Here is a 23,398-nt window from a genome sequence, read left to right as displayed (position 1 = left end):
TCAAGTGGCTCTGGGACAGAGACTGTGGACAAGGGGAAATTTCAAGACCACCACCCCACCCCCCGGCCCCCAGCGTTCCCATGTGTCTGTGCTTCTGGAGGGGGTTTCCTGGGCTGGCGCGAAGAAGTTGCAGGGAGGAGAGGAAGTGACGGCAGAGGCTGCAGATTTCATCAGCTCTGTTGGGGTCCCCGCAGGAAACAGATGGGACCCTCAAGGGGACGGGTATGAAGAGAATTAAATCAAGTGGTTTTTGTATAAAGGGGTGAGCTAGGTAGGTGGAGGGAGATGACAAGGAATAGTGCAGCCCTCGAGGCTAAATACTCGGAGGAGAAGCTACCAGGACCCCCAGAAAGAGAGACGACCTAACCGGAAGCGTGGCCTTCAGAAGCACTGCAGCGAACCCATGGTGACCCCAGCAAACAGAGCTGAGGGAGTAAGCACGTTCGTCACGTTCTCTCTTGCTCCAGCTCTGGCAGGTGGTTTCCATTGGCCAAACCCAACCCAAAGCCGGAGGACAGGGGAACCTGCAGACCTCATCCACTGGGCCAAGGTATACTGGAATACCAGACATGGGCTCAGACAGAGCCAGGTTCTAGTCTCAGTTCCGCCCTGGACCGGGCGCATGACCTTTGGCAAGGTCACTTCCTCTCTCTGACCCTCGAGGGCACATTAAGATGAATGACTGCAGAATCCAAATCCAGTGTAGCGACTTTTATACCCAGCTGAGACTTAGTCCAGCCTCTTTGAGCTCACAGGCAAGGAGTGATGGGCCAGAGATGTGGAGTCCCCAGCCCAGGTCACGCAGTGGGTCTGTAGGATGGCCACGCCCAGCGCTCCTGGCTTGTGCTGCCAGGGTGCCACGTGACCCTGGCAGGAATCCTTCTGCATCAAGACACATCATGCTCTCGGGGGAGAACGTGCTTAGGGCTCCGACCTCAGAACAAATGGCCGACTGGGATGAACTTTTCAGAGAGGCCCTTCTCACTTCGAGGGAGGAACTCAGGTTTAAAACAAACCTAGAGGCTTTTCTCTGCTGATTCTGGGAAGACAGACCCGGAACGGCAACGCGGGTGCGTTGTTCAGTGCTTCTGGCTCTCAGTCCGCCTTCTCCTTTGGGGTCTCTGAGGGTGGGGCGGGGACCCTGCAGATGGGCCCTGGTACAGAAGTCGTCAGTGCCCTGGTTCATCGGAAGACTTGCTCTGGCCACTGGAGGCCTCTCTACCTGCCTACAGGACAAGCAAGAAGTACCAAGAATGAACCGTCCCCAGGAGCAGCCTTCAGCCGTTGACTGAGAGAGTGAGTGTGTGAGCACCCTGCCTCCTCTCCCCTGAGCCAGAAAAACCCACTGGAGCTCTCAGGAGGATGAAGCCACAGTGATCTGCCATGGGAGCTTGCTTGACAACACACCCCTTATCAGATTCCTTCCTCTGTCCATCTCCTTCCCATTCCCCTTCCCACTTCTGGGGATCACCTCCCATGCTGACTACTTGTACTCAAATCCTGGTCTCAGATTCTGCTTCCAAAGGAACCTAAATGAGAAACCTTCCTTCCTTCCAGAAAGTTCCTTTAATGGAGTATGGGCAGGACAGCCTGCTTAGGATGAAGCAGTCAATGCATCAGGTGGTCCTTGTGCCTCTCACTTCTCCCAGTGCTCTTCTCCTCTCTGCCTAACTTCTCTGCCCCCATCCAAAGAAGCCACCCAACTTCAGCCGGCACAGAATCAGCAGAGCTAGGAGGTGCAGAGACTGCCAAACTGTTTCCCTCTTCTACCCCAGCCACCCTCTCTCTGGATACTGGTAATTCAATCAAGATTGAAGGTGCTGACCTTTACCTTCAATGAGGTACCAGGCAGTCTCAGTGGAATTGTCTGCCTCCTCCCTATCCACTCGTGCAAGATGATGGCATTAACATTTCCAATCCTTCTAGGAAATGATATTTCAGCTCCACAGTTCATTGTAATGAGCCAAATCTCTTTTCTCTGAAAAATTGCACCTTTCCTTTACCCTCCTGAGTGCCCAGCAGACAGGAAGAAAGCACATCATATATCCAAGTGAGAGTCTCTCCCCGGCCCCACCTCTCTCTAATGATTCTTTTCTTAAGTGGTTTCCACTCGAGAAGACCCATTTGTAGAGCTACCTTTGATGGGGGAGGAGGGGAGGAGAGGTTGTGGTTTGTTTGGAGAGTTAGACTGTCACACAAGAGGAAGTAACTCTCTCCCCAGGGATGGGGTTGGGAACACAGTAGGATGGGCTGTGTTGGAGTCAGAACTGGCACAGAAGTGGGGTGGGGGCAGCAGGTCTTGGGGTTTCAGGAGGAGTAAGGATCCCACCAGTCCATGAGAAAGTTCTCGATCTTACACCTTTTCCTGAGTTGTTAAACTTCTTGGAGATTTGAGTTTCTCATCCATAAAATGGAGTGAACACACACACACACACACCACTACCACCACCACCACCACCACCACCATCACCATGACAATCAAATATCAAAACATCTGTTAACCTTCTAAAATAGTACCTGGAACATCGTACTCATGCCACACAGATAAATTCCTCTGGCTCACCACATAACACAAGGTGGGTGTCTAGTCTCAGGGCCCAATTCCAGAAGGATCTTTTGGTCTTTCCCAAGACAAACTGAAGAGAAGAACAAGGGCACCTCGCTGCATAATTGAACATTGACCTACACGCTTAAACTGGAGTGTGCATCAGCATCTCCTAGAGGGCTTGTTAAAATACATATTTCTGGGCCCTACACCAGAGTTTCTGATTTACCAGGTCTGGGCTGGGACTCAAGAATTTGCATTTCTGACAAGCCCCCAGGCATTGCTGATGCTATTGGTCAAGGGACTACATTTTGAGAACCACTGATCTAGAATATTAATTAAACTGAATTTACATACTTGAGTTTGATTTCTTTCAACGCACCAGGTGCCTTCCTATCTCACCTTTTTTAATCCTTGCAGTACATCCGCAAAGGTAGATAAGATTTTGATGCTATGGTTGGATAAATTGAGACTCAGGGAAGATAAGGAGCTTGCCCCTGGTGATGTGGTTAGTGTATGACAGACCTCCCACCTGCCTCCTGAGTCTGCCCGATTCCTTAGTCTCTCCTGCAGAGGCAGAACTGGCTGTCAATCTGGGGACAGGACAGAATGGAGGTAACGGATCAGGGGGGTAACAAATCAGCTATGGGGAAAGGGGATATTTGAGCACAGGATCTAGGCATACCTTGCCAGTTCTGTGTAGAGGAAAGAGCCTTGGGTCCCAGGCCATGTTACCTAAAATCAACTGTATGGCTATTAAGCAAGGGGCCTTACCTCTTTCTGGTTCTCAGTCTCTCAGAAACAAATATGAATTCATCTATTAAATAATTATTGAGTACCTGCCATCTGCCAAACACTGTAGAGGAGTCCAGTAAATAGGATGCCCTTCCTTAAATAGGATGTGAAGGGGAGCCACAGGTTAATCACGTAGTCACAGAAATACAGCTATTCTAAGAGTTCTGAGGAAAAGTCCAGGGAGCTCTTGAAGTCTGCGGTGGAGAGATCATAGGAGACTTCCTGAGTAAGGAACATTGAGCAAAGACCTGAAGAATGAGATGTTGGCAGACTTTGTGGAGGTGGGTTGGGGTGTTCTTGTACATGTGCAAAGGCCCTGTGGTCAGAGCAGACATTGTGCATTTGAGCAACTGAAAGAAGAGCATAGTTAATCAGCATAGTATTTGGGGAGGGGAGCATGAGGCTAGACTGGGAATTGCATCCCAGACCATCAGATCATGCAAAGCGTTGTGGGCTTTGTTCCCTGTTAGTAGTGTCCTGAACTGATTCATACCAGCTTGCAAGAACAGATTGTTAAATTTTCAGGAATTTTGTAAGCTAGTTGATGCCATGTTGGTAGCTTGAAATTAGTCATGGTGGGAGTATTTATACCACAGAAATCAGCAGACTGTACCGATCAGGGCCTTTTTTCCCTCCAGAGAGCTGTTTGCTAAACATTTAGCAACATACCACTGGTCTTTGTCCTAAAATGACAAGGAACAGATTGATTCCAGAGGGACGGTGTTTCTGTTCCCCTGGAGTTGTGTTCGGCAGAGCTCTTTGGATCTTCATATCTTTGCAGCTATGTCTCCCCTCCCTTGCCACCGGTTTTCTCTTCCCCACAGGCCTGTTCTTGCCCATCTCCCACCTCAGCTGAAAGCCAGGTGGGGCCAGCCTCCTCTCACCTCACCATGGAGGAGTTTGCATCTCCTCTGTGTGACTCTTCTCAGCATCTCGTCTGGAATATCAAACGCGGAGTACCAAATTAGCTGTTTTTCAGGCTTGCGAAATGTAGATAGAGCATAATGAACGTTCTGGGCTGCTTGTAAATTACCTTGTATAAACTCCTTCACGTTGCCCGCTGCCCCATCTTTCTCCATGTGCCTGTGGATAAACACAATTTTTTATCCTTCTAATTATATAAAGTTAGAAGAAGAAGGGGACACAGAATAATATTAGCATCTCCCAGAAGGAATAAATAAACCATGAGGACACCACTACTCCTCACAGGGCTGAATTCTGTGCTTTCAAGAATACTCACCATACATGCCTCCTTGCCTCTGCAGAAGGTAGATTTACAGCTGGTACGGAAGGACAAGTGGGGGACACCCATTCCTAAGCATCTCAGCCCTGAGCCTCATGTCCAGCCCAGAACCACCATTTAGTAAGCACCTGCTGCATACCAGATACTGTCCTAGTACCTTTTTTTTTTTTTTTAAAGAGCAGTCTTAGGTTTCAGAAGAAATGAGCAGAACGTACAGAGAGAGTCCCCATGGGCTGCCTGCCTCCCTCCCACATTCAGATCCCCCTGTTATTAATGCCTTGAATCCATGTGACACATTTGTTACAATTAATGAACCAATCTCGATCCATTATTATTAGCTAAAGTCCATGGTTTAGAGTCTACTCTTTCTGTTGTGCAGTTTGGTGGGATTTCAAAAAAATGTGCAGTGACATGTATCCTCCATTACAGTATCACACAGGATCATTTCAGGACCCTAAAACGCCCCCGTGTCCCTCCTGTTTATCCTGTCGCCAAGCCCCTAGCAGCCACTGATTATTTACCGTTTCCATACTAGAGTGTCACAGAGCGGGAATCACACAGTATGAAGCCTTTGCAGACTCGCTTGTATGTTTCCTCCCTGTCTTTTCATGGCTTGATCATTCATCTCTAAATATCACTGAATGCTATTCCACTGTCTGGGTATACATTTGTCTATCCATTCATGTACTGAAGGACATCTTGGTTGTTGTTTTTTTTTTTTTCCTAAGTTTTGGCAGTTGTGAGTGAAACTGCTATAAACATTTGTGTGCAAGTTTTTGTGTGGACATAAGTTTCCAACTCATTTGGGTAAATACCAAAGACAGCAATTGCTGGAATCATATGATAAGAGTATGTTTAGTTTTAAAAGAAACTACCAAACTGTCTCCCAAAGTGGCTGTATCATTTCGCATTCCTACCAGCGATGAACCGAGAGTTCCTGTTGCTCCATATCCTTGCCAGCATTTGGTGTGGTCAGTGTTCTGGACTTGGGCCATTCTAGTAGGTGTTACAGAGATATCCCATTGTTGTTTTAATTTGAATTCCCTAATGACATATGATGTTGAACATTTTTTACATACTTATTTGCCATCTGTGTATCTATTTTGCCAAGGTGTCTGTTCAGATCTTTCACCTGTTTTTTTAAATGGGGTTGTTTTCTTGTTGAATTTAAGTGTTCTTTGTATATTGTGGATACAAGTCCTTTAGCTGATATTCTGCAAAGATTTTTTCCCAGTCTGTGGCTTGTCTTTTCATTCTGTTAATACCCTGGCAAGTTTCGTGCCTGTATTTTCTCATTTAATCCCCCCCACCCTCTGTAAGCTATATAGTATTGGCTCCTCTTTGATAAGCAACCCTAACTAAGGGCGATCAGTTGACTTACTAAGTGATAAGGCTAAGATTTGAACCCAGATCCTGACCCTCAGCTTCATACCTCACATGATGAGTGTATCCCACTGGCCACCGGTTAGCCCTCTGGGAGTGAACCTTGGTCATTGCATAATAAAATAGCCTTTCACAACCTCGGAAAAGTAGAGGTATCTTGTATATGGATGCCTTGCAGAGCCCAGCATGGGTATTTGCATCTAAGTGCCTTAATACAGGGTTGAGTGCCTCTTGTAACCCAGCCCCTGCCTACCTTCTTTCTCTCTCCTTCTGTTGCTATAATCCCCTCACACTGCTGTGTCCACAAGGCAGGAAATGGTTTTCAGCCTCCCCAGTGTGCTTGCTTTTTCAAAAGCACTGTCTTCACTTTCTTCGTTCCCTCTGATGGAAGGACCCTTCCTCTCTGTCTACTGGTTAAGTCTTAGCCCACTTTTAATTCCTCATTCACATACTCTTCACAAAGCCCTCCTTTCTCCACCTCCTAGACCCTGAAGTTCTACTTCTGTGTATAGTCTGTCTCCCACACGAGATTCCTTAAGCATGAGTATCATTTTGACAGTACTTCCTTAGGCCATTCAACCAGCCTGCACATTGTAGGTTCTTTATGAATGGATGAAGACAAGATACCGACAAACACCATCATCTGGTGGGTAGAGGCCCCTTTCGTCTTTAAGAATATTTAACTTAAATATGTTTGTTTCTTGTTGGTTTTTTAAATCCTTTTTGCTTTCAGATTTTAACTTTCATTTTATGTTAAAGTAAATTCCCTCACTACATTTTAAGCCAGAGTCTCTGTTTCCAGTGCCGTTTCCAGGGACAGTCACAACTCAATAAATAAAGGAGATTTTTGAATCAATAAGTCATTAGTGAGACCAATGAGTGAAAACACAATGTGTATTTTTACTTTTTGAAGGATTATCGTTTTTGTAACCACTGGTAATGGGGCTCAACAGTGTCAGCTTAGAGTCAGGTGCTGGGCCTTGTCTGACTCCTTTCTCCTAGAGTGGGGTGAGAGGGGTCCCCCAGGAAGTCCCACTCCTGGGGGAGCTAGAGTACTGCAGGATCTGGGACCAACCTTTTGCACAGACTCCAGGAGCAGTGCCTGCCAGATGCTGGAAGTCCAGGGAGAGCACCATGTGTGGATGGAGCCGGTGTTCAGGTTCGGATAGACCTGAGATAGAATCCCAGCTCTGGCACGTGCAGGCTGCATAACGTTGGGAATGTGCTTAACCTCCCCAAGCCCCCATTCCTTCATCTGTGAAATGGGAAGAAGGAACATACTACATCATCATGGTATCATTATATACTGTAGTAATCCACAGAGCTATGTTGAGGAATAAATGACTGAGTGAGTTCAGGTTTATAAAATCTGATACTGGCCATGAACTCCATAAAGGTGAACTTTGGACTCCCAGCTTCACACCCCACTCCCCCACCACCCCCCAAAAGATGAGTTAGACCTCCCACCAGCAACTCTCACCCATGAGGAGTAAGAAAAGTGGCAATCCAGTGTATCTCTGTGTCTATCATAGTGCCTGGCACATGGTCAAGGACTAATTTTTGAATTATTTAATTAGTGGATATGAACTAACGTCCTGCCTAGTCTTGGGCCTGTTTGTCCATCCTCAGTCCCATTCCTTGCCTTCAACTGGGACCAAGCATTCGCTCTCTTCAACTGACCCCTGTGGGTTGCATTTTGTAGTCTCTTGCCAGCTGGCATTCGGCTGACTTTGGCCAAGGACATGCCCTGGTGGGAGATTGGAAGTCAGGGAAAGGAAGAAGCCAGGGTACATCTCCAGCTCCCTCCAGAGAGTGGGCCCAGCCCCACCTCTGATAACCTCGCCTCTACCATCTGCCCCACCATTCCCAGGGGGGTAACATCTCCTTGCTAGCTCTGATCTCTGAGTTACACAGCCTCTCTCTGGTTTCTCAGCTCTTCCATCACGGGCTAACCAATTCTCTGGCATTAATCCCCCCTGCCATGTACACTTGAAGCTGTCTCCAACATCGTGCTTAGACCCCTCTTTGGAAGCAGGAGTTTCTGAGCTTAGAATTAGTTCCACCACACACGGGTCATGTGACCAGTCAGTCCTTGGGAGCCTCAGTGTCCTCATTTGTAACAGGGCTATGCTGCTTGTCTCCCAGGCTCACTGCGAGAGTACAACGAGGTGATCCATTCATATGCTCACTAAGGATTTGTAGAGCGCCTACTGCAAGTGGAGGCCCAGAGGATGAAACAGGGAACAAAGTGCTAATGACCCTGTTCTCGGGGGCTTCCTGTTCGTAGTAATAGATGTGCCCCTTAAACTGCAGAGGGCTACATATGTCTTAGCAGGATACGCTGGCCCAGCCTCCTGATCCCAGGGACACTCGCAGATGCTCTGAGCGCTCCAGCCCACTTGCTGGGAACCCTAGCCCTGTCCTAGACTGGACAGCAGAAGCAGGGACATGTAGCGATGGGTGACAGGGACCCAGACAGCCAGCTGAACCCCTCTTCCCTCCAGACCCAGCCAGGTTGTTCCATTCATGTGCATTCTTAGTGTGTCACCACGTGCCTTAATTAGTTGTAAAGAATTAGCCTGATTCTTCTGCATGAGGGGTTTTTTTCTTCATGGTGCTTATTTGATGTTATTTGGAGTAAACGTGCCATTGACTAAACCCTGCAAATCTTGTTTATGCCTGGATTGTGTCTGAAATGGCATTTTCCGTAACATGTTTTTAGTTATTGATGACCTCTTTTATAATGACGGAGCCTGCTTCTCTTGAATGATTGTATTGATAACAATATGTGGCCAACAATCTATTTGCAACAATTCTCCAAGAGACAAAGGGAAAGCATTTACGCACATGAAGAAAATAGTCAAATTTGCCGTTTTTCAGCAATAATGAAAACATGTTAGTTCGGATCCGACGCTTCTCGCCTCCTAAGTGTTCTGATCTCTCTCACGCTGTCATGTGAAGAAGGTATTTCTACTACCCTTTTAATAACAAAATCACGAAGACTTAAAGAAGCAGGCGACTCACCCAGGTGGGTCATGATGAGTACTAGAAGGGGTGGTGGAAAAAAGAGAAGGAGCACATACAGTGGCTTTCTAAGGCACAGAAACTCAACTGCCTGATCTGTAAATTGGAATGATAACAGGGTGGGACCAGGGGTCAAACGAGAGAAGGTATGGGAAGCAGCCCGATGCCCATACTACTGACGCACGGGAGCCTTACAGGTGGGCAGTGCTGGCCCCTCGCCGCAGCTCCTCACCGCCCACCTCCTTATTTTTTGCTCTCTCTCTGCAGATGACCATTCCCGAGTGAGGCTGCTGGTGCTGGATGGAGATCCGCATTCCGACTACATCAACGCCAACTACATTGATGTGAGAGTCTCCATGGGGCTGGGCGGTGGGACTCTGGGGTTGGTTGTAGCAGGCTTGAGACCCATGGCTGTCCCCCAGCCTCTCCCCCAACAAGGTGGCCCTCCTAGAACGTGTCCGGAGGGGTCTGGCCCCTCCCTGATTTATGTAATTAGCATAACCCACATTGATTATCCGTCTGAAACTGTATCCTCTTTGGAGCTGGCTGGAGTAGCCCGCTCCGTGGGGCCTCAGGACAGCTGCCTGTCTTGTTCCTTCACCCATTAATTCATTTGTACGTGTGTCTGTTTGTCCATCCATTCATTCATTCAAAGGCATAGCCATTTATGCAACACAAATTCAAAAGTGCCTGCTGTGTGCCAGATGCTATGGGAACCATAAAACTTAGAGCACCATGGTCTCTACCCTTTAAAACCTGAGCAGGAAGATAAGCTATGCACATCAATAATTCCAGGGCCAACTGGAAAGTGGTAAGTGTCATGTGTTCAGATAAAATGCTGCAGGGATTCAGAGGTGGGGGAAAAATTGCTTTTTCCATCAGGAATGCAAAATGTGATATGAACCAAAGCTTCAAGCACAGGATGAATTTAAAGTATAAAGAGGGCAAAGATGGGGCCTCTAGTTAGAACAGCACAAGCGAAAATGTAGCAGCTGGAGCCAGAGCATCTGTAGTGGCTCAGGGTGAGCAGAGCAGAGACTATGTCATGGGGGTAGTAGAAAATAAGGTTGGAGCTAAGTCATCGGTGGTTTGCCGTCAAACTTAGAAAGCCAGGCTTGATTCTGTAGGCAAGAGAAAGCTGTTTGAAGTTTTGATCGTGGAGGTGACCAGTGCAGAGCTGAGCTTTGGGATGATTTTTCTATTGCCAAGGATAAGATAGATCCGAGGGAAGAGTGTCCGGGATCCAGACACCCAGTTAGGGAAGGGGATTGTTTCACCCTGGAAGCGAGAGTTTGCAAAAGGGGAGCATGGCCGCCAGGGGTAGATGGAGGTCCTCTCATAACCGGCGCAAGCCAGGCTTCTCAGGACCTCAGCTAGGAGCCCAAAGGCCTTGACAAATGCTGGAGCTCCTCTTGGTCCCTCTGATGCCCAAGTGTTTCTAGAGACAGGCTATGAAGTGGAGAGGTGTGTGTTTGAATTCACCCTAATCTAGGCCAATCCAAATGATTCATTGATTCAACAAATATTTATTGAGCCTGGTGTTAGTCATTTGTCTGTTTGCTCTCAGATCTATTTCTTGTCCTTCCCCGTTCTGCTTTGCATTGCTTATCTAAGTATGTGTGCAATGGTGTGCCCATGTGAGTGTGTGCGTGTGCATGAGAGCAAGCTGACCCCTACAGAGAAGGCACTGATGGGAGATTGGAGGGTGAAGGGAAAGCTGCTGTCCGGCTTCTCCCTCACTTAACTGGGGTGGCAGCTCTGGCAGTGGCCGCACCCCAGCTGGGGCACCAGCTTCCACCAGGCACCAGCTTCCACCAGAATTCCCGCCTCTGCCAGGCAAACCCAGCTCTGGGGTCTGGCAGCTTCTCTGTCTCCCATCATCCACTAGTTCCAGGGGCGGTCACAGTCTCCTGCTGGTGCCAGTCTCTGTGTTGCCCCTCTGTTGCCTGGTTAGCATCTCAGCTCCTCTATCACCAATGTCACCAGCGCCCCATGAGGAATTCCCTGAGTCTGAAACACCCAGAGTGGTTTCAAGTCCCCACCTGAGACCCTGGCTTTACAGAGAGCCTAACTGTGGTCAGGACCTGGGGCTGGAGTTTCAGTGGAAGTCAAGGTCAGCACGGACTCTGTCCCTGTGGTCCTCCCAGGAAAGTTCACAGGGAGATGGCCAGTTCAGAGCAGCCTGTCTCAAGCCTGGACAAAGCACTCTGAGTATCTGCCCCTCATAGCTGCAGCCTCTCCTTCATGCATCTAGGATTCATTTCTCAAACACTGAGCAGGTCCTCCACTGTGTGCTGGAAATCCAAACCTGAAAAGGGACTCAGTCTGGTAAGGGAGTTGGGTAAGAAAAGAGACCCTCATAGAGCAGGGCCTGTGCAAACATTAAGGAAAACCAAAGCTTTGGTTGGGGTGGGGGTGGGTAGTCAAGGGAGCCTTCCTGGAGGAGGTGACAGTGCTGCCTTAGCCAATGAGTAAGAGTCCAGTGGGCAAGAAGGATTGACAGTAACCTAAGATCACCTCTTGCGTATCAACATTACTTTAACTAGGACCACAACCTCACGAAGCAAGTGCCATTACTACCCATTCCCAGGTGAGTTAGCTGAGGCTTTTGATTAGTTATGTAACTTATCGAGGATCTCACTGCTAGGATGTGCAGGAGAAGGGCGCAGGCGTCTGATCAAGGGTCACTTCCCCAACGTATTCTGCTGGCTTAAATAATAGCAGAGCAATGACAACAGCCAGTGGCTCTAAATGAGTCATGTTTGGGCCCCTTGATGGGTGGTTTCAAAGGAGACGGTTTATGGAGACCACTCAGTAGCCCCCCCCAAGTTGGGTAATCATCCCCATTTTTTCAGAAAGGGAAGCTGAGGTTGAAGATGTTGCAAAGTTTGGGGAGTCTGGGTGATTCAGTCAGTTAAGCGTCTGACTCTTGATTTCAGCTTGGGTCATGATCTCAGGGTCATGAGAGGAGCCCTGTGTCAGCCTCTGAGCACAGGGAGCCTGCTTGGGATTCTCTTTCTCCCTCTCCCTCTGTCGCTTTCCCCCACCCCTCTGTCTCTCTCTCCCTCTCCAAAAACAAAACCAAAAAAAGTTTAAAGAGATTACAGAGCTTTAGTAAGGCCATGGGTCTGGTCAGCAGCAGAACCAAACTAGGAACCAGACCAGACCGGTTCCCAGTGCGGGGCCTTTCTCCCGCTCTCCCCATCCACTCTCAGACAACACCTTGCATCCCGCTCACAGTGGGGACTCAGCATGCAATTAACCAGATTGAACAGAACTTCCTTCTGGTTTCCCCCTTGAACTTGTCTACAGCTGAGTACTTGTGACAACCCCAAAGGCCCACATGGGGTCTGCCAGCCTGGGGTGCCATATATAGCATTTGTCATCTGACTGGTAACCCTCCCACAAAAGTGACTTTCCTAGAAAGACTCTTCCCTAGATAAACAAAGTTGCGCGAACATCTGACTACAGTCAGAGCCAAGACGCACTGGGTATGTTATAGGCGACAAATGAAATTGCTTTAAATGCAGGTGAGTCTCTGTGATGTCAACACTGAAAACGCCTCCCATTCCTGCCAGGTTCTAGCATCATTACAGTGCGTTCTGCAAGCCTTTAGGGATAAGAAACCAGGGGTTGGGTTGCTCAAGGTTGCATGGCTAGAATCCAGTTCTCTGTGCACTAAGCACTTCTCCCTCTGGGAAAGATAGATTGTGCAGACAAGCCAGCCTCTGCTAGATGCTGTCTTCATAGGTGACACTGGCCTCTGCTGGATCTCAGTGGTCAGAGTTAAAGGTTCATGAAACCAGAGTCATGAATTCAGCCGTTGCTGGGCCGGTTGAGTCCAGAGCTTTCTGCTTACTAGCCTTATGATCTTACTTACTTGTTCTGATACCTGTAAAGCAGGATAATAATGCTACCCCGACAGAATACGATAACCGATGTGTCTGTCAGTCTCCCCTTAGGAAACAGGCTCACTCAAAGGGAGTAATGGGAGGCAGGGGGTTAACAAGGTAGGAACAGGGTTAAAGGAAACCAGTAGGGTGGGGTGCAGTGTCCCCGAGCTAGAAGGGGTGACCTCTGACAGAGAGTCAGTGCCAACCTCAGCGGCCTGACAGGGACAGATCTAGAAGAACATACTCCCCCAGCCTCCCATGGCCTCTGAGCTCCTGCTCCTGCCCCCTCCCCATTGGCTGAACCCAACTGGAAACCAGCAGTCACGAAACCCCATGACATAGTCCATACAGGTCAGCATCCAGCCCCCAGCACAGAGCAGAGTCTGGAAGGGAAAGGTGGGAACATGGCGGGGGAAGCATGTACCAAGTACAAGCACCTCCTCGCACACTGTTACCAATATGGAGTGGGGTGGGGGTGGGGAGTCCCATGAATTATGAACCTACCATGTTCTCCAGCAAACTTAAAACGCCTAGAGTCCTTTTGGGGATTCCTGGCAAAACACGCGCTAGATAGCTCCCTAGGTCCTCACTCTTTTTGCCTGCTCTCCCCCACTGAAATCCTCCTGGACATTTGCTCTCAGAAGAGCTAACTGCCCGAGCTGGAGTTGTTTATCCCCAGTTGGATCTTGACGATCCATTACAACAACTCCATTTGGATAACGAGCTCGATGGGGCCAGCCCTGTCTGTGCCTTCAGAGGCCATGGTTCTGCTCCCTTCTGAACCATCCCACCGGTGGGTTTGTTTGCACGCCCGAGAATGGATTGGCCACTTGAATCTGTTATAAATTACCAGTCTGGAAATAAATATCGTATCTGGGTCCCCAGTAAGTAACAGATGCAGGAGTTCAGAGTGAGATAAATGCGTTTTGGATGCAAGCCTCTTTCCCATTGCTCACAGACGGATGGAGGCAGGCCCGGTGCTGGTTTGCAGTCGATCTGTGTGCTGTGTAGGTGGGACTTCAACGAACTCAAAGTTCTTTTAAGGTTAGGAAGTTTTCTACACCAGTTCTTGGCAAATCCCCAGTAAAGCCCCAGCCGAGCAGTACATTTCCTTTTATCTCCGTTGCTGAGGAATCGCATGGTTAGAATGTTTTCTCCTTGGGGACTCGTTGGGGTCTTGGAGACCAGAGAGGGCCTTTTTATGCCCGTGCAGCACGCAGATGGGTGCACGGCACACGTGCATGTGTGCATTTGAGATGTGTTTATCAAGGCTGACGGCCCAGGCAGACTTGTGGGTGCTTGGGACGCGGGCACATGCAAGCTGACCACAGCCTTGTCCTGCCGGCGTGCTCACTCCGCCAGGGAGACAGACAACGAGCATGTCCATAACCAAGGAACATTCTGCCCCTGAGTGATAAGTGCCCTGAAGAAAAGGAAACCAGAGAAATGTGAAAGGGGCCAACAGGGTGGTCGGCAGGGGGGCTTTCTGTGAAGTGACTGACAGCCAAGCAGACACCGGGCGGACGGGAGAGAGCAAACCGCCCGTCTCACCGGGGACAGACGCCGGATGGCCCAGGGAATGCCCTGTGCGAAGGCCTCTGCATGGAAACATGACTCCTGTGTCTCAAGAAGAGCAGGACAGCCAGTAAGCCAGGGCGAGAGTGGTAGGAACCGGGCATGCTGCTGGAGGAAGGAGACAGGAACGCCATTAAGAGTGTCCCAGCATCACCTCTGAGACCCGCTGATGCAGACATGCCACCCATCAGCCTTTGCTAAAGACTGCTCCCAGCTCTGAGTGTAGGCTCCACGGCCCAAGGGAACAAGAGGACAAAAGCCGTATTGCCACTCATGTGCTCTATGTGTTGGTTGGGCACACGTGGAAGCCTGCAGGACTGCTCGGGGAGGAAGGCTCATTTGAGGTGCAGTGCAGGGAAACAGGACATGGGGCTCATGGGAGGGCATGGACAGTGACAACTGCCAGTGAGGCTAGAGACACAGATGAGTCCTGAGGTAGGACATTTGGGCACGATCACACAGACAGTGGGGGGCCACTGCAGGCTGTTTGGTAGGGAAATACCAGAATCCGATATGCACTGGTGAATTCACTCTGGTCGGAAGCAGACAGGCAGTGGGACCAGACTGGAGGCAGGGAGGCCAGCAAGCTGTGGCTCGGGTCAGGAAGGACAAGGAGTGCAAGTAGGAGTTGATGATGCAGGTGATGGAAGATAGTGGGCTTGAGAAACCACACCCTTCTACACTCTAGGGGACTATCTTCTGTTCCCAAACCTAATCAAGAACCCCCCCCCCCCCCGAGTCTAATTCTTCCTGTAAGCCTCGGAACCCCTGTCCCTCTTTCTCAGAAGAGCTCTGGTCCCTCTCACCTCCCTTCCCATCTCTCATGTCTCAGAGAGGGGCTCAATTTTCCATTAGAGGCAGAGCAGTGAGGAGGGACGGGCTTCCGATCTCACCATCACCCAGCGGTCAACATAGACACTTAGTCATGGTAAGCACCCTATGAATGTTTGCCAGACGACCAATAAAATAAATAACAAGATAAAATCATATATGCTGAATCTTGGACTATAGTGCCTGTGGCATAGTGACTGCCATGTAATCTCAGTAGCAACGCTACAGTGTAAGTCTAAGAACCTCATCTGAGAGTAAAAGATCAATGGAGGCACAAGGAGGTTCAGTGTTAGCTGCAAACCACACAGCTCCCAAGGGTCAGAGCTGGGATGCGAACCGAGGCCATCAGGTCCAGAGTGTGTGCACGTGACCCCCTCCAGCGGTACCTAATTTAGCTGTGTTCCCAGCCACTTGTTCATTGGACATTTGCTCTGAGTCTCACACTGTGGGAGGCCCTATAGACATTTTTTTTTTAAACTTAGAGGAGGCAGTGTTTGTCCTCAAGAAGCTGATGACTTCGCTAAGAAGTTATCACACAAGGAGTTTAGGTGGGGCTGTTGATTCCTGGGGACTGTGGTTAATCCACCAGTTCTGGCCATGCCACCGGCCCTGGGTTGGTGCTGACAGTGAACTCAGGCATTTCTAGAGTATGCCCAACAGTTGGAAGGTAGCTCCTCAGTATTTATGGGGCGAGGGGAAGACTGAGCTGGAGAAATGCGCCAGGGGCTCAAAAACGCGTCTTTGAATCAGAAAGTGGATCTGGGACTTGAAAGATGCCACATCTGTTTTACCATTAACCACACAGATGGCGATTCTGGCTCATTTCCTGAGTGAGAGGGCCTTGAGGCAGCTCATTCCCCCCTCCCCCCACCCCCGACAGGATGGAAAAACTGATCACTAACACTGGAGACAAAACGAGGGATTCGTCAACCGTTCGGGCTTGTTTCCTCCTGAGATGGTTAACCATAAAGCAAAGTGGATTTCGGGGCTGTCCGTGACCTCTCCGCCAGCAGGATCCCTAACTGGCATCTGTAGTTTGAAAACGCATCCGTCCGTCCATTCATTCACTCACTCTTGTGTTCATTCCATATATACTAACTATGTACTAAATGCAAATCATTGTCCAAAACGTGAACTCTACCCAGTACGGTATAATTCCTCTCTAAAACTAGAAAGAGCATCCCCCATGGATCGCCATACCCAGGCAAAAGAGAAGGATCTCTTCAACCTCTTCCCCAGTGATGAAGGTGATGGAGCACCGAGGAGCCCCACCCCAGGGCACGGCAGGGCCTCCTGGGGCACCGAAATACACAGACATATCAGAAACTGGTCTCTGAACCAGAAAGCGGCTTTATCATCCTCTAGGTCACACCTGCGTGCCCCCCTCCCACCCCGATGAGTGGGACTTCCAATTCCAAGCCCCACCATGTGGCACAGAGAGGCACTGTGGCATTCTTCCCAATTTTTTTTCCCCTAATCCTTACTAAGGCAAGGGGCCAACGATGCAATGGTTTTCTTCTGTCAAGTGCCCTACAGAGCCTCACACAGTGTTTTGCACAGTTAGGACCCAGGAGAGACTTTTTGATGGTTTGTGTCCCACAGGAACCCCCAAATTCCTTCTCTACCTTTCTGGGTGCATGGGCCTAGGTAATTACGGCCACCCAGTTTTGCTTCCAAGGCAAGCCTGTATGGGCCCCTCCCAAGTAACTATTAGAATGGCTCACTCATTGAGTGATTTAATAAGAGTTTTCCATGCGTTACCTAATTTCGTCTTCGCCACTTCTCTGGGAAGTGTCTGATGCTCTTCTCATTTTGCCTGTGAGGAGAGCATGTCTTGGAAAGGATAGCTATTAATATTGTGGTGTTTGCAAGCTTTGACTGGAGGCCCTTCACTCTGCTTCTCTCCTGTCATCCAGGGATACCATCGACCTCGGCACTACATTGCAACGCAGGGTAAGTGCCCTCCTTTCCCTCGAAGCTGTCCTTGCCCTTCACTGGAAGAGAGGAATGGGTTGCTGCCAGCAAAGAAGTCACACGGGCATAGGGCTGGAGAGCCTCCAGGGGTGTCTGGGAGCAACCATTTGTTTGGGAAGGAAAGAGGTGACAAATTCAGCTCTAGGTAGGGATATGAGTAAGAGATGAAGGAGATACAGCTGAGAAATGGTCACAGGCAGGGCAGACCCGAAGCCTCAGCCTCAGCCTCAGGCTAATCTGCCCCAGGGATCCACCATGGAGAGCTAAAGCTGATGGTGCCTGATCTCCTGGACAAGCGTGCGCCTAGAAGAGAGAAGTACTCAGCCGTTCTGGAAAACAACTTTGACAGTACATTATCAAAGGCTTCAAAATGATCCTACCTCCCAAACCCTTTGGGGAAGAAATATTGTGGATGGTTAGATAGGTGGGCAGTCACGTATACAGAGATACTCATCACAGTGTTATCTGCAATAGGAAAAAAGTGAAAAATCTTCAATGCCCAACAGTTGGTAGCTTGTTTAAATAAAGTATAATACTTCCATATTATAGACAATTATGCAGTGAACATGTACCATGCTTGGTAAGAATTTTTAAGAGCATGCAAAATGTATATAATAATGCATATAATAATTTACTTATTACAGCAAATGCATATGTGTAAATACATACACACATACATATATACACACACACACACATATATACATATACAGGAAAAGGCTACTGAGATTTTTATATCAAATACATGTATTTCTTTTATAATTGTAAAAGTGATGAAGGCCCAGGACATTGAAAGAGAAATTTCCAAGGAAATTGCTTTGGACTCTCAGATCCTCTCTCCCTCTCCTTGTCCATTTCTTTTCCCTCCCTCCTTTTGGGACCCCAGGGGAATGCTTCCTGTTTTTGTCAAGCTCAAACTCAGGCCTGTACCGTTTGCACTGTGAGCCTCCAGCTCCTAGCAGCTTTCTGTCCTCCCTGACCCCTGGAACCCCAATTTCCTCCCTGACTCTCATTGAGGTCCTAGAGCCCGGTTCTTATGAAAACTCCCTTAAGCCATATTATTAACCCATAATATAATCCCTATAAGGTGATGGATGGGGGCAAGTGGGGCTGGGGGACAGCCCCTGAGGAGGACAGAGTAGGGAAGAGGAAAGGCTGTGGGTGTATCTCCATGGGTGCTGCAGACCATGCTAGTTTGGAATGCCGCTTTGCTTTTCTACTCCGGCCCTGGTCTCAACGACTTGGGTGTCCCAGCAGGGATCATCTGGCCTCGCTCTCGCTCACCTATGCAGAGCCTGGACGGACCAACCAGGAGGGACAGCCTCCTGGCTGCCTCCTTGCACTTGTGGTCTTTGACCCTGTCACCTTCTCTGTCCTCAGGTCCGATGCAGGAGACTGTCAAGGACTTTTGGAGAATGATCTGGCAGGAGAACTCGGCCAGCATCGTCATGGTCACGAACCTCGTGGAAGTGGGCAGGGTAAGCCCCTCCCGCAGTTACCTGGACAGAGGTTGCTGGCCCTGTCCTCCTGAGCATCTCTCTGTTCTGTGCCTTATGGCACGTGCCCCTGCTCAACACTTCACTCACAACAACCCGCGTGGGAGAAATCCTCACCCCTGCTTCCCATTCGGGGAATACGGCCTTTCCCTCCAAGTCATCCTTTTCTCCATCCTCGCTCAGTTGATGACGTCATCTCATACCCTTTGGGGAAATGAGAGCCATCAGACATGAACGCTCATCTTCACGCCACAAAGCCACAATCCTGCTTGCATCTATGACCATCTTCTCATTCTTCCCCTCTGTTATCAGGGTGAACCATAAAAAAGGGCCATTTTTGTTGACCCAAATGGTAGACTGTCTGCTGTTTCTAAAGGCTCAGCCTCCTATGACGGAAGAAGTGACTCTTGCCCTTTCAAAGGCAATCCCAGTGCCTTGAATCACAGATTCTATGCAAGAATTTTCTCATTTCCCCTATCACTCGAAAAGCAACTCTTTTTCTCATTGCTGGATTATCCCCCTGAACATACAAAACACCCTGAGCACCTTCCCCCTGAAAATACAAAACAGACCAACAAAAAGGATTCTCTTGTCCCTGCTTTTCTGCTGGACTTTGAAGACACACACAGGCTCTGTTTCTCCACTCCCGTTCTCTTCTCCCCTCTCCATCCCACCCATAGTAAGACGGTCAGTATCACCAGCATCCTTCATGTTGACGAATTCAACCACCACTTCTTTCTTCTCATTGAACTCAGTCTCTCAGAGCATCCGACCTTTTGCTCCCTTACCTCTAAAACCTTGATAGCCCTCAGGGTTCAGGCCTTGGTCTCCTGCTCTGCTCTATCTCGACTCTCTCCTACGTTGTCCTTAGCTAATCCTAGGGCTTGGAGATGGGACTGCTATGCCCGGCTTGCTTTCGCTCACTTGGTAAACTGCGGTATGTGGGTGGGTGGGCTGTTGGGTTGAAAGGCAGGGTGCACAACACTAGAAGAAAGAGGGCTTCTCTACTTAGCATAGGAACTAACCGGAGAGTGGCCAGGTAAGTTTTTGTTTTGGCGAAGGACCAGATAACCCGATAAAATAGAGTCCTGGCCTCCAAGATCATAGGAGAGAGAATCTGGGCTGTCTTCATAATCAGGAGAGGGCTGTGGACATCTCGTGGCCTCAAAGGGTTCTGGGGCCAGGAGAGACTTTATCCTTGAGCCCGCTCTCACTTCGTCCCATCCCCCGCTTTACAGATGAGGAAACAGCCCCAGAGGGGCTGGAGCACCTACCCCTTAGTCCTCTAGCCAGAGCCCAGCTATGATCTCTGACTCTTAACTCTCCTCCTAGTATCATGGCCCCTCCACTCACCACTGCTCCCCAAGGACCCAGACCCGGAGAGCAGCTACCACAGACAAAAAGGCCCGGCTAGGATTTAAGAATTCAGAAGCAAATTCCACCCCGTTCTATAAAATGTCCCATCTTGGAGACAGATTCCCTCGATGGACAGATCACGAATCTAATTTGGATCTGGGGCGGGAACAGGGGAGCAGTCTCTTAATGGAACTCCTGCTGGGAGCCAACCACTGTGCCTGATGCTCCCTGTGCATTTTTTCATTTTGACTCTGACCATTGCACGGGGCCATGTTTCTGGTAATTATCTGGGTGGCCTGGCTTTGCATCCCGGCTCCATCCCTTCCCGACCCTGGACAATTTTCTTAGCCTCCCAATGCTTCTGCTTCCTCATCCGTAAAACAGGGTGATAATCATGTCTGTAAAGGTCGTAGTGATAAGCGATTAAAATAATACATGGAAGGAATTCGTAGCACACTCAGCAAGCGGTGTGGGATGCGGCGAGCTGTGAGTGAGTGTTAGCTGCCCGTACGAATAGTTCAGTTGAGCCTGAGAGGGATTTCAGCACTTTTTGGAAGCTGTCAGCTGTTAGAACCAAGCAATGCATCCGTTTGCCTGCCAAGCCGGTTGCGCTATACCAGCGTTTCCCTAAGTGGGTTCCATGGGATGCTAGTCTGCAGGATGCCCAGTGAGAAGAGGGTTCCATGGTTAAATACGTTTGGGAAATGCTGTGCACTTTTTGCCCCTCTCGGAGAGTCGAAAACACTTTAGCGTTAGCACGGTCAACGAGCTGAGGAGTCTTGTAGCAGAGCGGCCTGTTTAACTTTGTTTAATCCAGCATTTCCCAAACTCATTTGACCACAAAACCTTTTTTTGTTTGTTTGTTTTCTTTGTTTCTTGTTTTTTTTTTTTCTTTACCTAACACCTATTAGCACCCAGCGGAACACACTGTGGGAAATGCCACTCTAGGCCGCGCGGCGTCCCCCGGAATGGTAATGCTTTTGTTCTTTTTAGGGGAAAACAGTGATCTCTTTTTCCTCCCGCGGAGTGTGACCTAGAGTCCAGTACGGGACTGGCTTGTCGCTGGCATCTGCACCCACCGCCCGGGCAGGGAGCCTTTGTGCCGACGCTTCCCTTTGGGCCCCGATCCTTGCATCCGTCTCCCAGCTGAGAGCCTTTCTCCTTCCAGCCCCCAGTCACCACCTCTGGATGTTAATGACCCTCTCCCCACCCCCTCCGCTTCCCACCTTTGATTCTCATCTCTGTTCCGCTGATGCTGCCCCCCCGCCCCACCTGATCTAGCAGAAAGAGGGCTCAGCCAGAGGTAGAACGCCGGCCCGGTGACCTGGGACCAGGTGCCGGACCTCCCAACTCGAGCTTTGTTTCCGTCTGTAAATGGGGTAACACCACCTACCTATCTCACCTCGGTTGATTCGCTCACCTAGTGTGATAATGGACTTGGAGATTTTAAGGAGCTCTGCCGAAGAAGGTACTACCATTATTCCTAACGGCTCCAGTTCCTTTGGGAGAGGGCGTGGCCCTGTGCGGTTTGCCAGTCGCTGGCGAGCTGACAGCCCCTTGGACCGAAATTCCACCCAAATCGCCCTCGGGTTTATCGGAACAGGAAGGCCGGATGAGGCGGCTGCTGGCACTCAGCCGTACACTCATCCGTCCTTGTCTCTGTCCTTCCCCGCAGGTGAAGTGTGTGCGATACTGGCCGGATGACACGGAGGTCTACGGGGACATTAAAGTCAGCCTGATTGAGACTGAGCCCCTGGCCGAGTACGTCATACGCACCTTCACCGTCCAAAAGGTAAGCTTCCCAGCAGCTGCCCGCCCTATGTCTGCCACCAGGGACAGATCAGCAGTTGAGTTGATGTAGATCCTATTCCAGAGGCTGCCCCCCTCTAGCAGGAGTGACAAACAGAATTTGGCAGGCAAACAAATGGTCTAAATGCCATATGATGATAAAAGCTATGGAAGAAACCTGCCACGCGTGAAAACAAGATGAGGTGGTCAGAGAGGGCTTCCTGGAGGAGGAGGCATTTAGGCAGCCAAAGGAGAATGAGAAAGTCAGCTGAGGGAAGAGCAGGAGGAACCCTATTCCAGGCAGAAAGAAACAAACACACAGAGTCACAGGGAAAGAAGATTTCCGCATGTTCCAGGCCTGTGGTTTTCAACTGGTGGTGATTTTGACCCCCGGGGGAAGATTGGCGATGTCTAGGGACATTTTTAGTTCTCAAAGCTGAGGAAGGAGGGGTGCTGCAGGCATCTGTGGATGGAGGCCAGCAATGTTGATGAACACCCCACGATGCTCAAGACACCTAGCCCCCAGCAACAGAGGATTATCTAGCTTCAAATGTCCATGACGTCAGGATTGAGAAGTGCTGGTCTAGGCATTGAAAGGAAGCTGGCCTGGCAGAAGCTTGATAAGCAGGAACAAGATAGCAAATAAGATTTATCTTTTAATTCCTATTATGATGATCACTAACATTTATTGAACAATTACTAAAGCAGGTGCTTTTCTAAGTGCTTTGTGTACATGACGTCATTGAATCCAACAACCTCTTGAGAGAGGTACTATTATTACTCCCCCCCCTTTTTTTTTACTCCCATCTTATAGGGGAAGAAAATTAGGCACAGAGCATGTGTGTCATTTCTCCGACATTGCCCAGCTGCAAGCTCGCTGAACCACATTCCCACCTCAACCCCTGACTTGAAGCTCAATGCCCCTTCCACTTACTCTATACTTGCCATTTTCTGGAAGCATCCATACTGATGGACCAAGTAGCCACAGAGCCAGCAATGCAGAAGCACTGGGGATTCACTGCTCTGAGAGCTGTGTTATTGGGGTTCGGACAAGTCCCTGGGAGGACCAAAGCAGGCACATACTCGGGACAGCAAGTGCACGCATGGTTGATACGGGCACACTGCTCCTGGCAGCCTCCCCGCCGCGGACCCCCACCCCCACCCAAAGCCTCATGCTCTTAAAGGCCTGTGTCTGCAGACTCAGTCGAAGAGCCAGGAGCGAAGGGCACTTCTCCATGACAACAGGTACACCAGTGTGGCCTTAGGTCAGGTTCCTTGGAAGCAGAGCCTGAGACAAGGATTTGGGTACAGATGGTGTATCCAGGGACCACTCTCAAGAGAAACTTACAGGAGAGGGAGGGAGAGAGGAGGGAGAAGAGGAAGGACCTGGGCAAGGACAGAGTCGTCAGTGGAGTCTAACCTAGGCCTGATCCACAGGGGCTGCTAGAGCAGGACCTGCACCCCAGACGGGGCCCCCTTGCTTCCATCTGCCCAG

The 23,398-nt window shown here is 49.5% G+C and overlaps 1 protein-coding gene across 12 annotated transcripts in view; it reads left to right on the top strand.

Moving 5' to 3' along the window:
- PTPRT (protein tyrosine phosphatase receptor type T) overlaps positions 1 to 23,398 on the top strand; it is a 1,067,282-nt gene that overhangs the window by 982,741 nt on the left and 61,143 nt on the right. For 6 of the 12 annotated variants that reach the window (XM_047746499.1, XM_047746498.1, XM_047746496.1 and 3 more), the window contains 5 exons: positions 9,258 to 9,334; positions 17,206 to 17,242; positions 18,644 to 18,741; positions 21,027 to 21,086; positions 21,791 to 21,907. In XM_047746499.1, coding sequence (XP_047602455.1) covers positions 9,258 to 9,334; positions 17,206 to 17,242; positions 18,644 to 18,741; positions 21,027 to 21,086; positions 21,791 to 21,907 — 389 coding nt within the window. The remainder of the gene's footprint in view (positions 1 to 9,257; positions 9,335 to 17,205; positions 17,243 to 18,643; positions 18,742 to 21,026; positions 21,087 to 21,790; positions 21,908 to 23,398) is intronic. The other 6 variants (XM_047746505.1, XM_047746504.1, XM_047746503.1 and 3 more) reach the window with 1 other exon arrangement.

This window comes from Lutra lutra, chromosome 9 (assembly GCF_902655055.1).
Source record: "Lutra lutra chromosome 9, mLutLut1.2, whole genome shotgun sequence".
Classification (NCBI taxonomy): Eukaryota; Metazoa; Chordata; class Mammalia; order Carnivora; family Mustelidae; genus Lutra; species Lutra lutra.
This window is presented reverse-complemented; position numbering and strand designations above follow the sequence as displayed.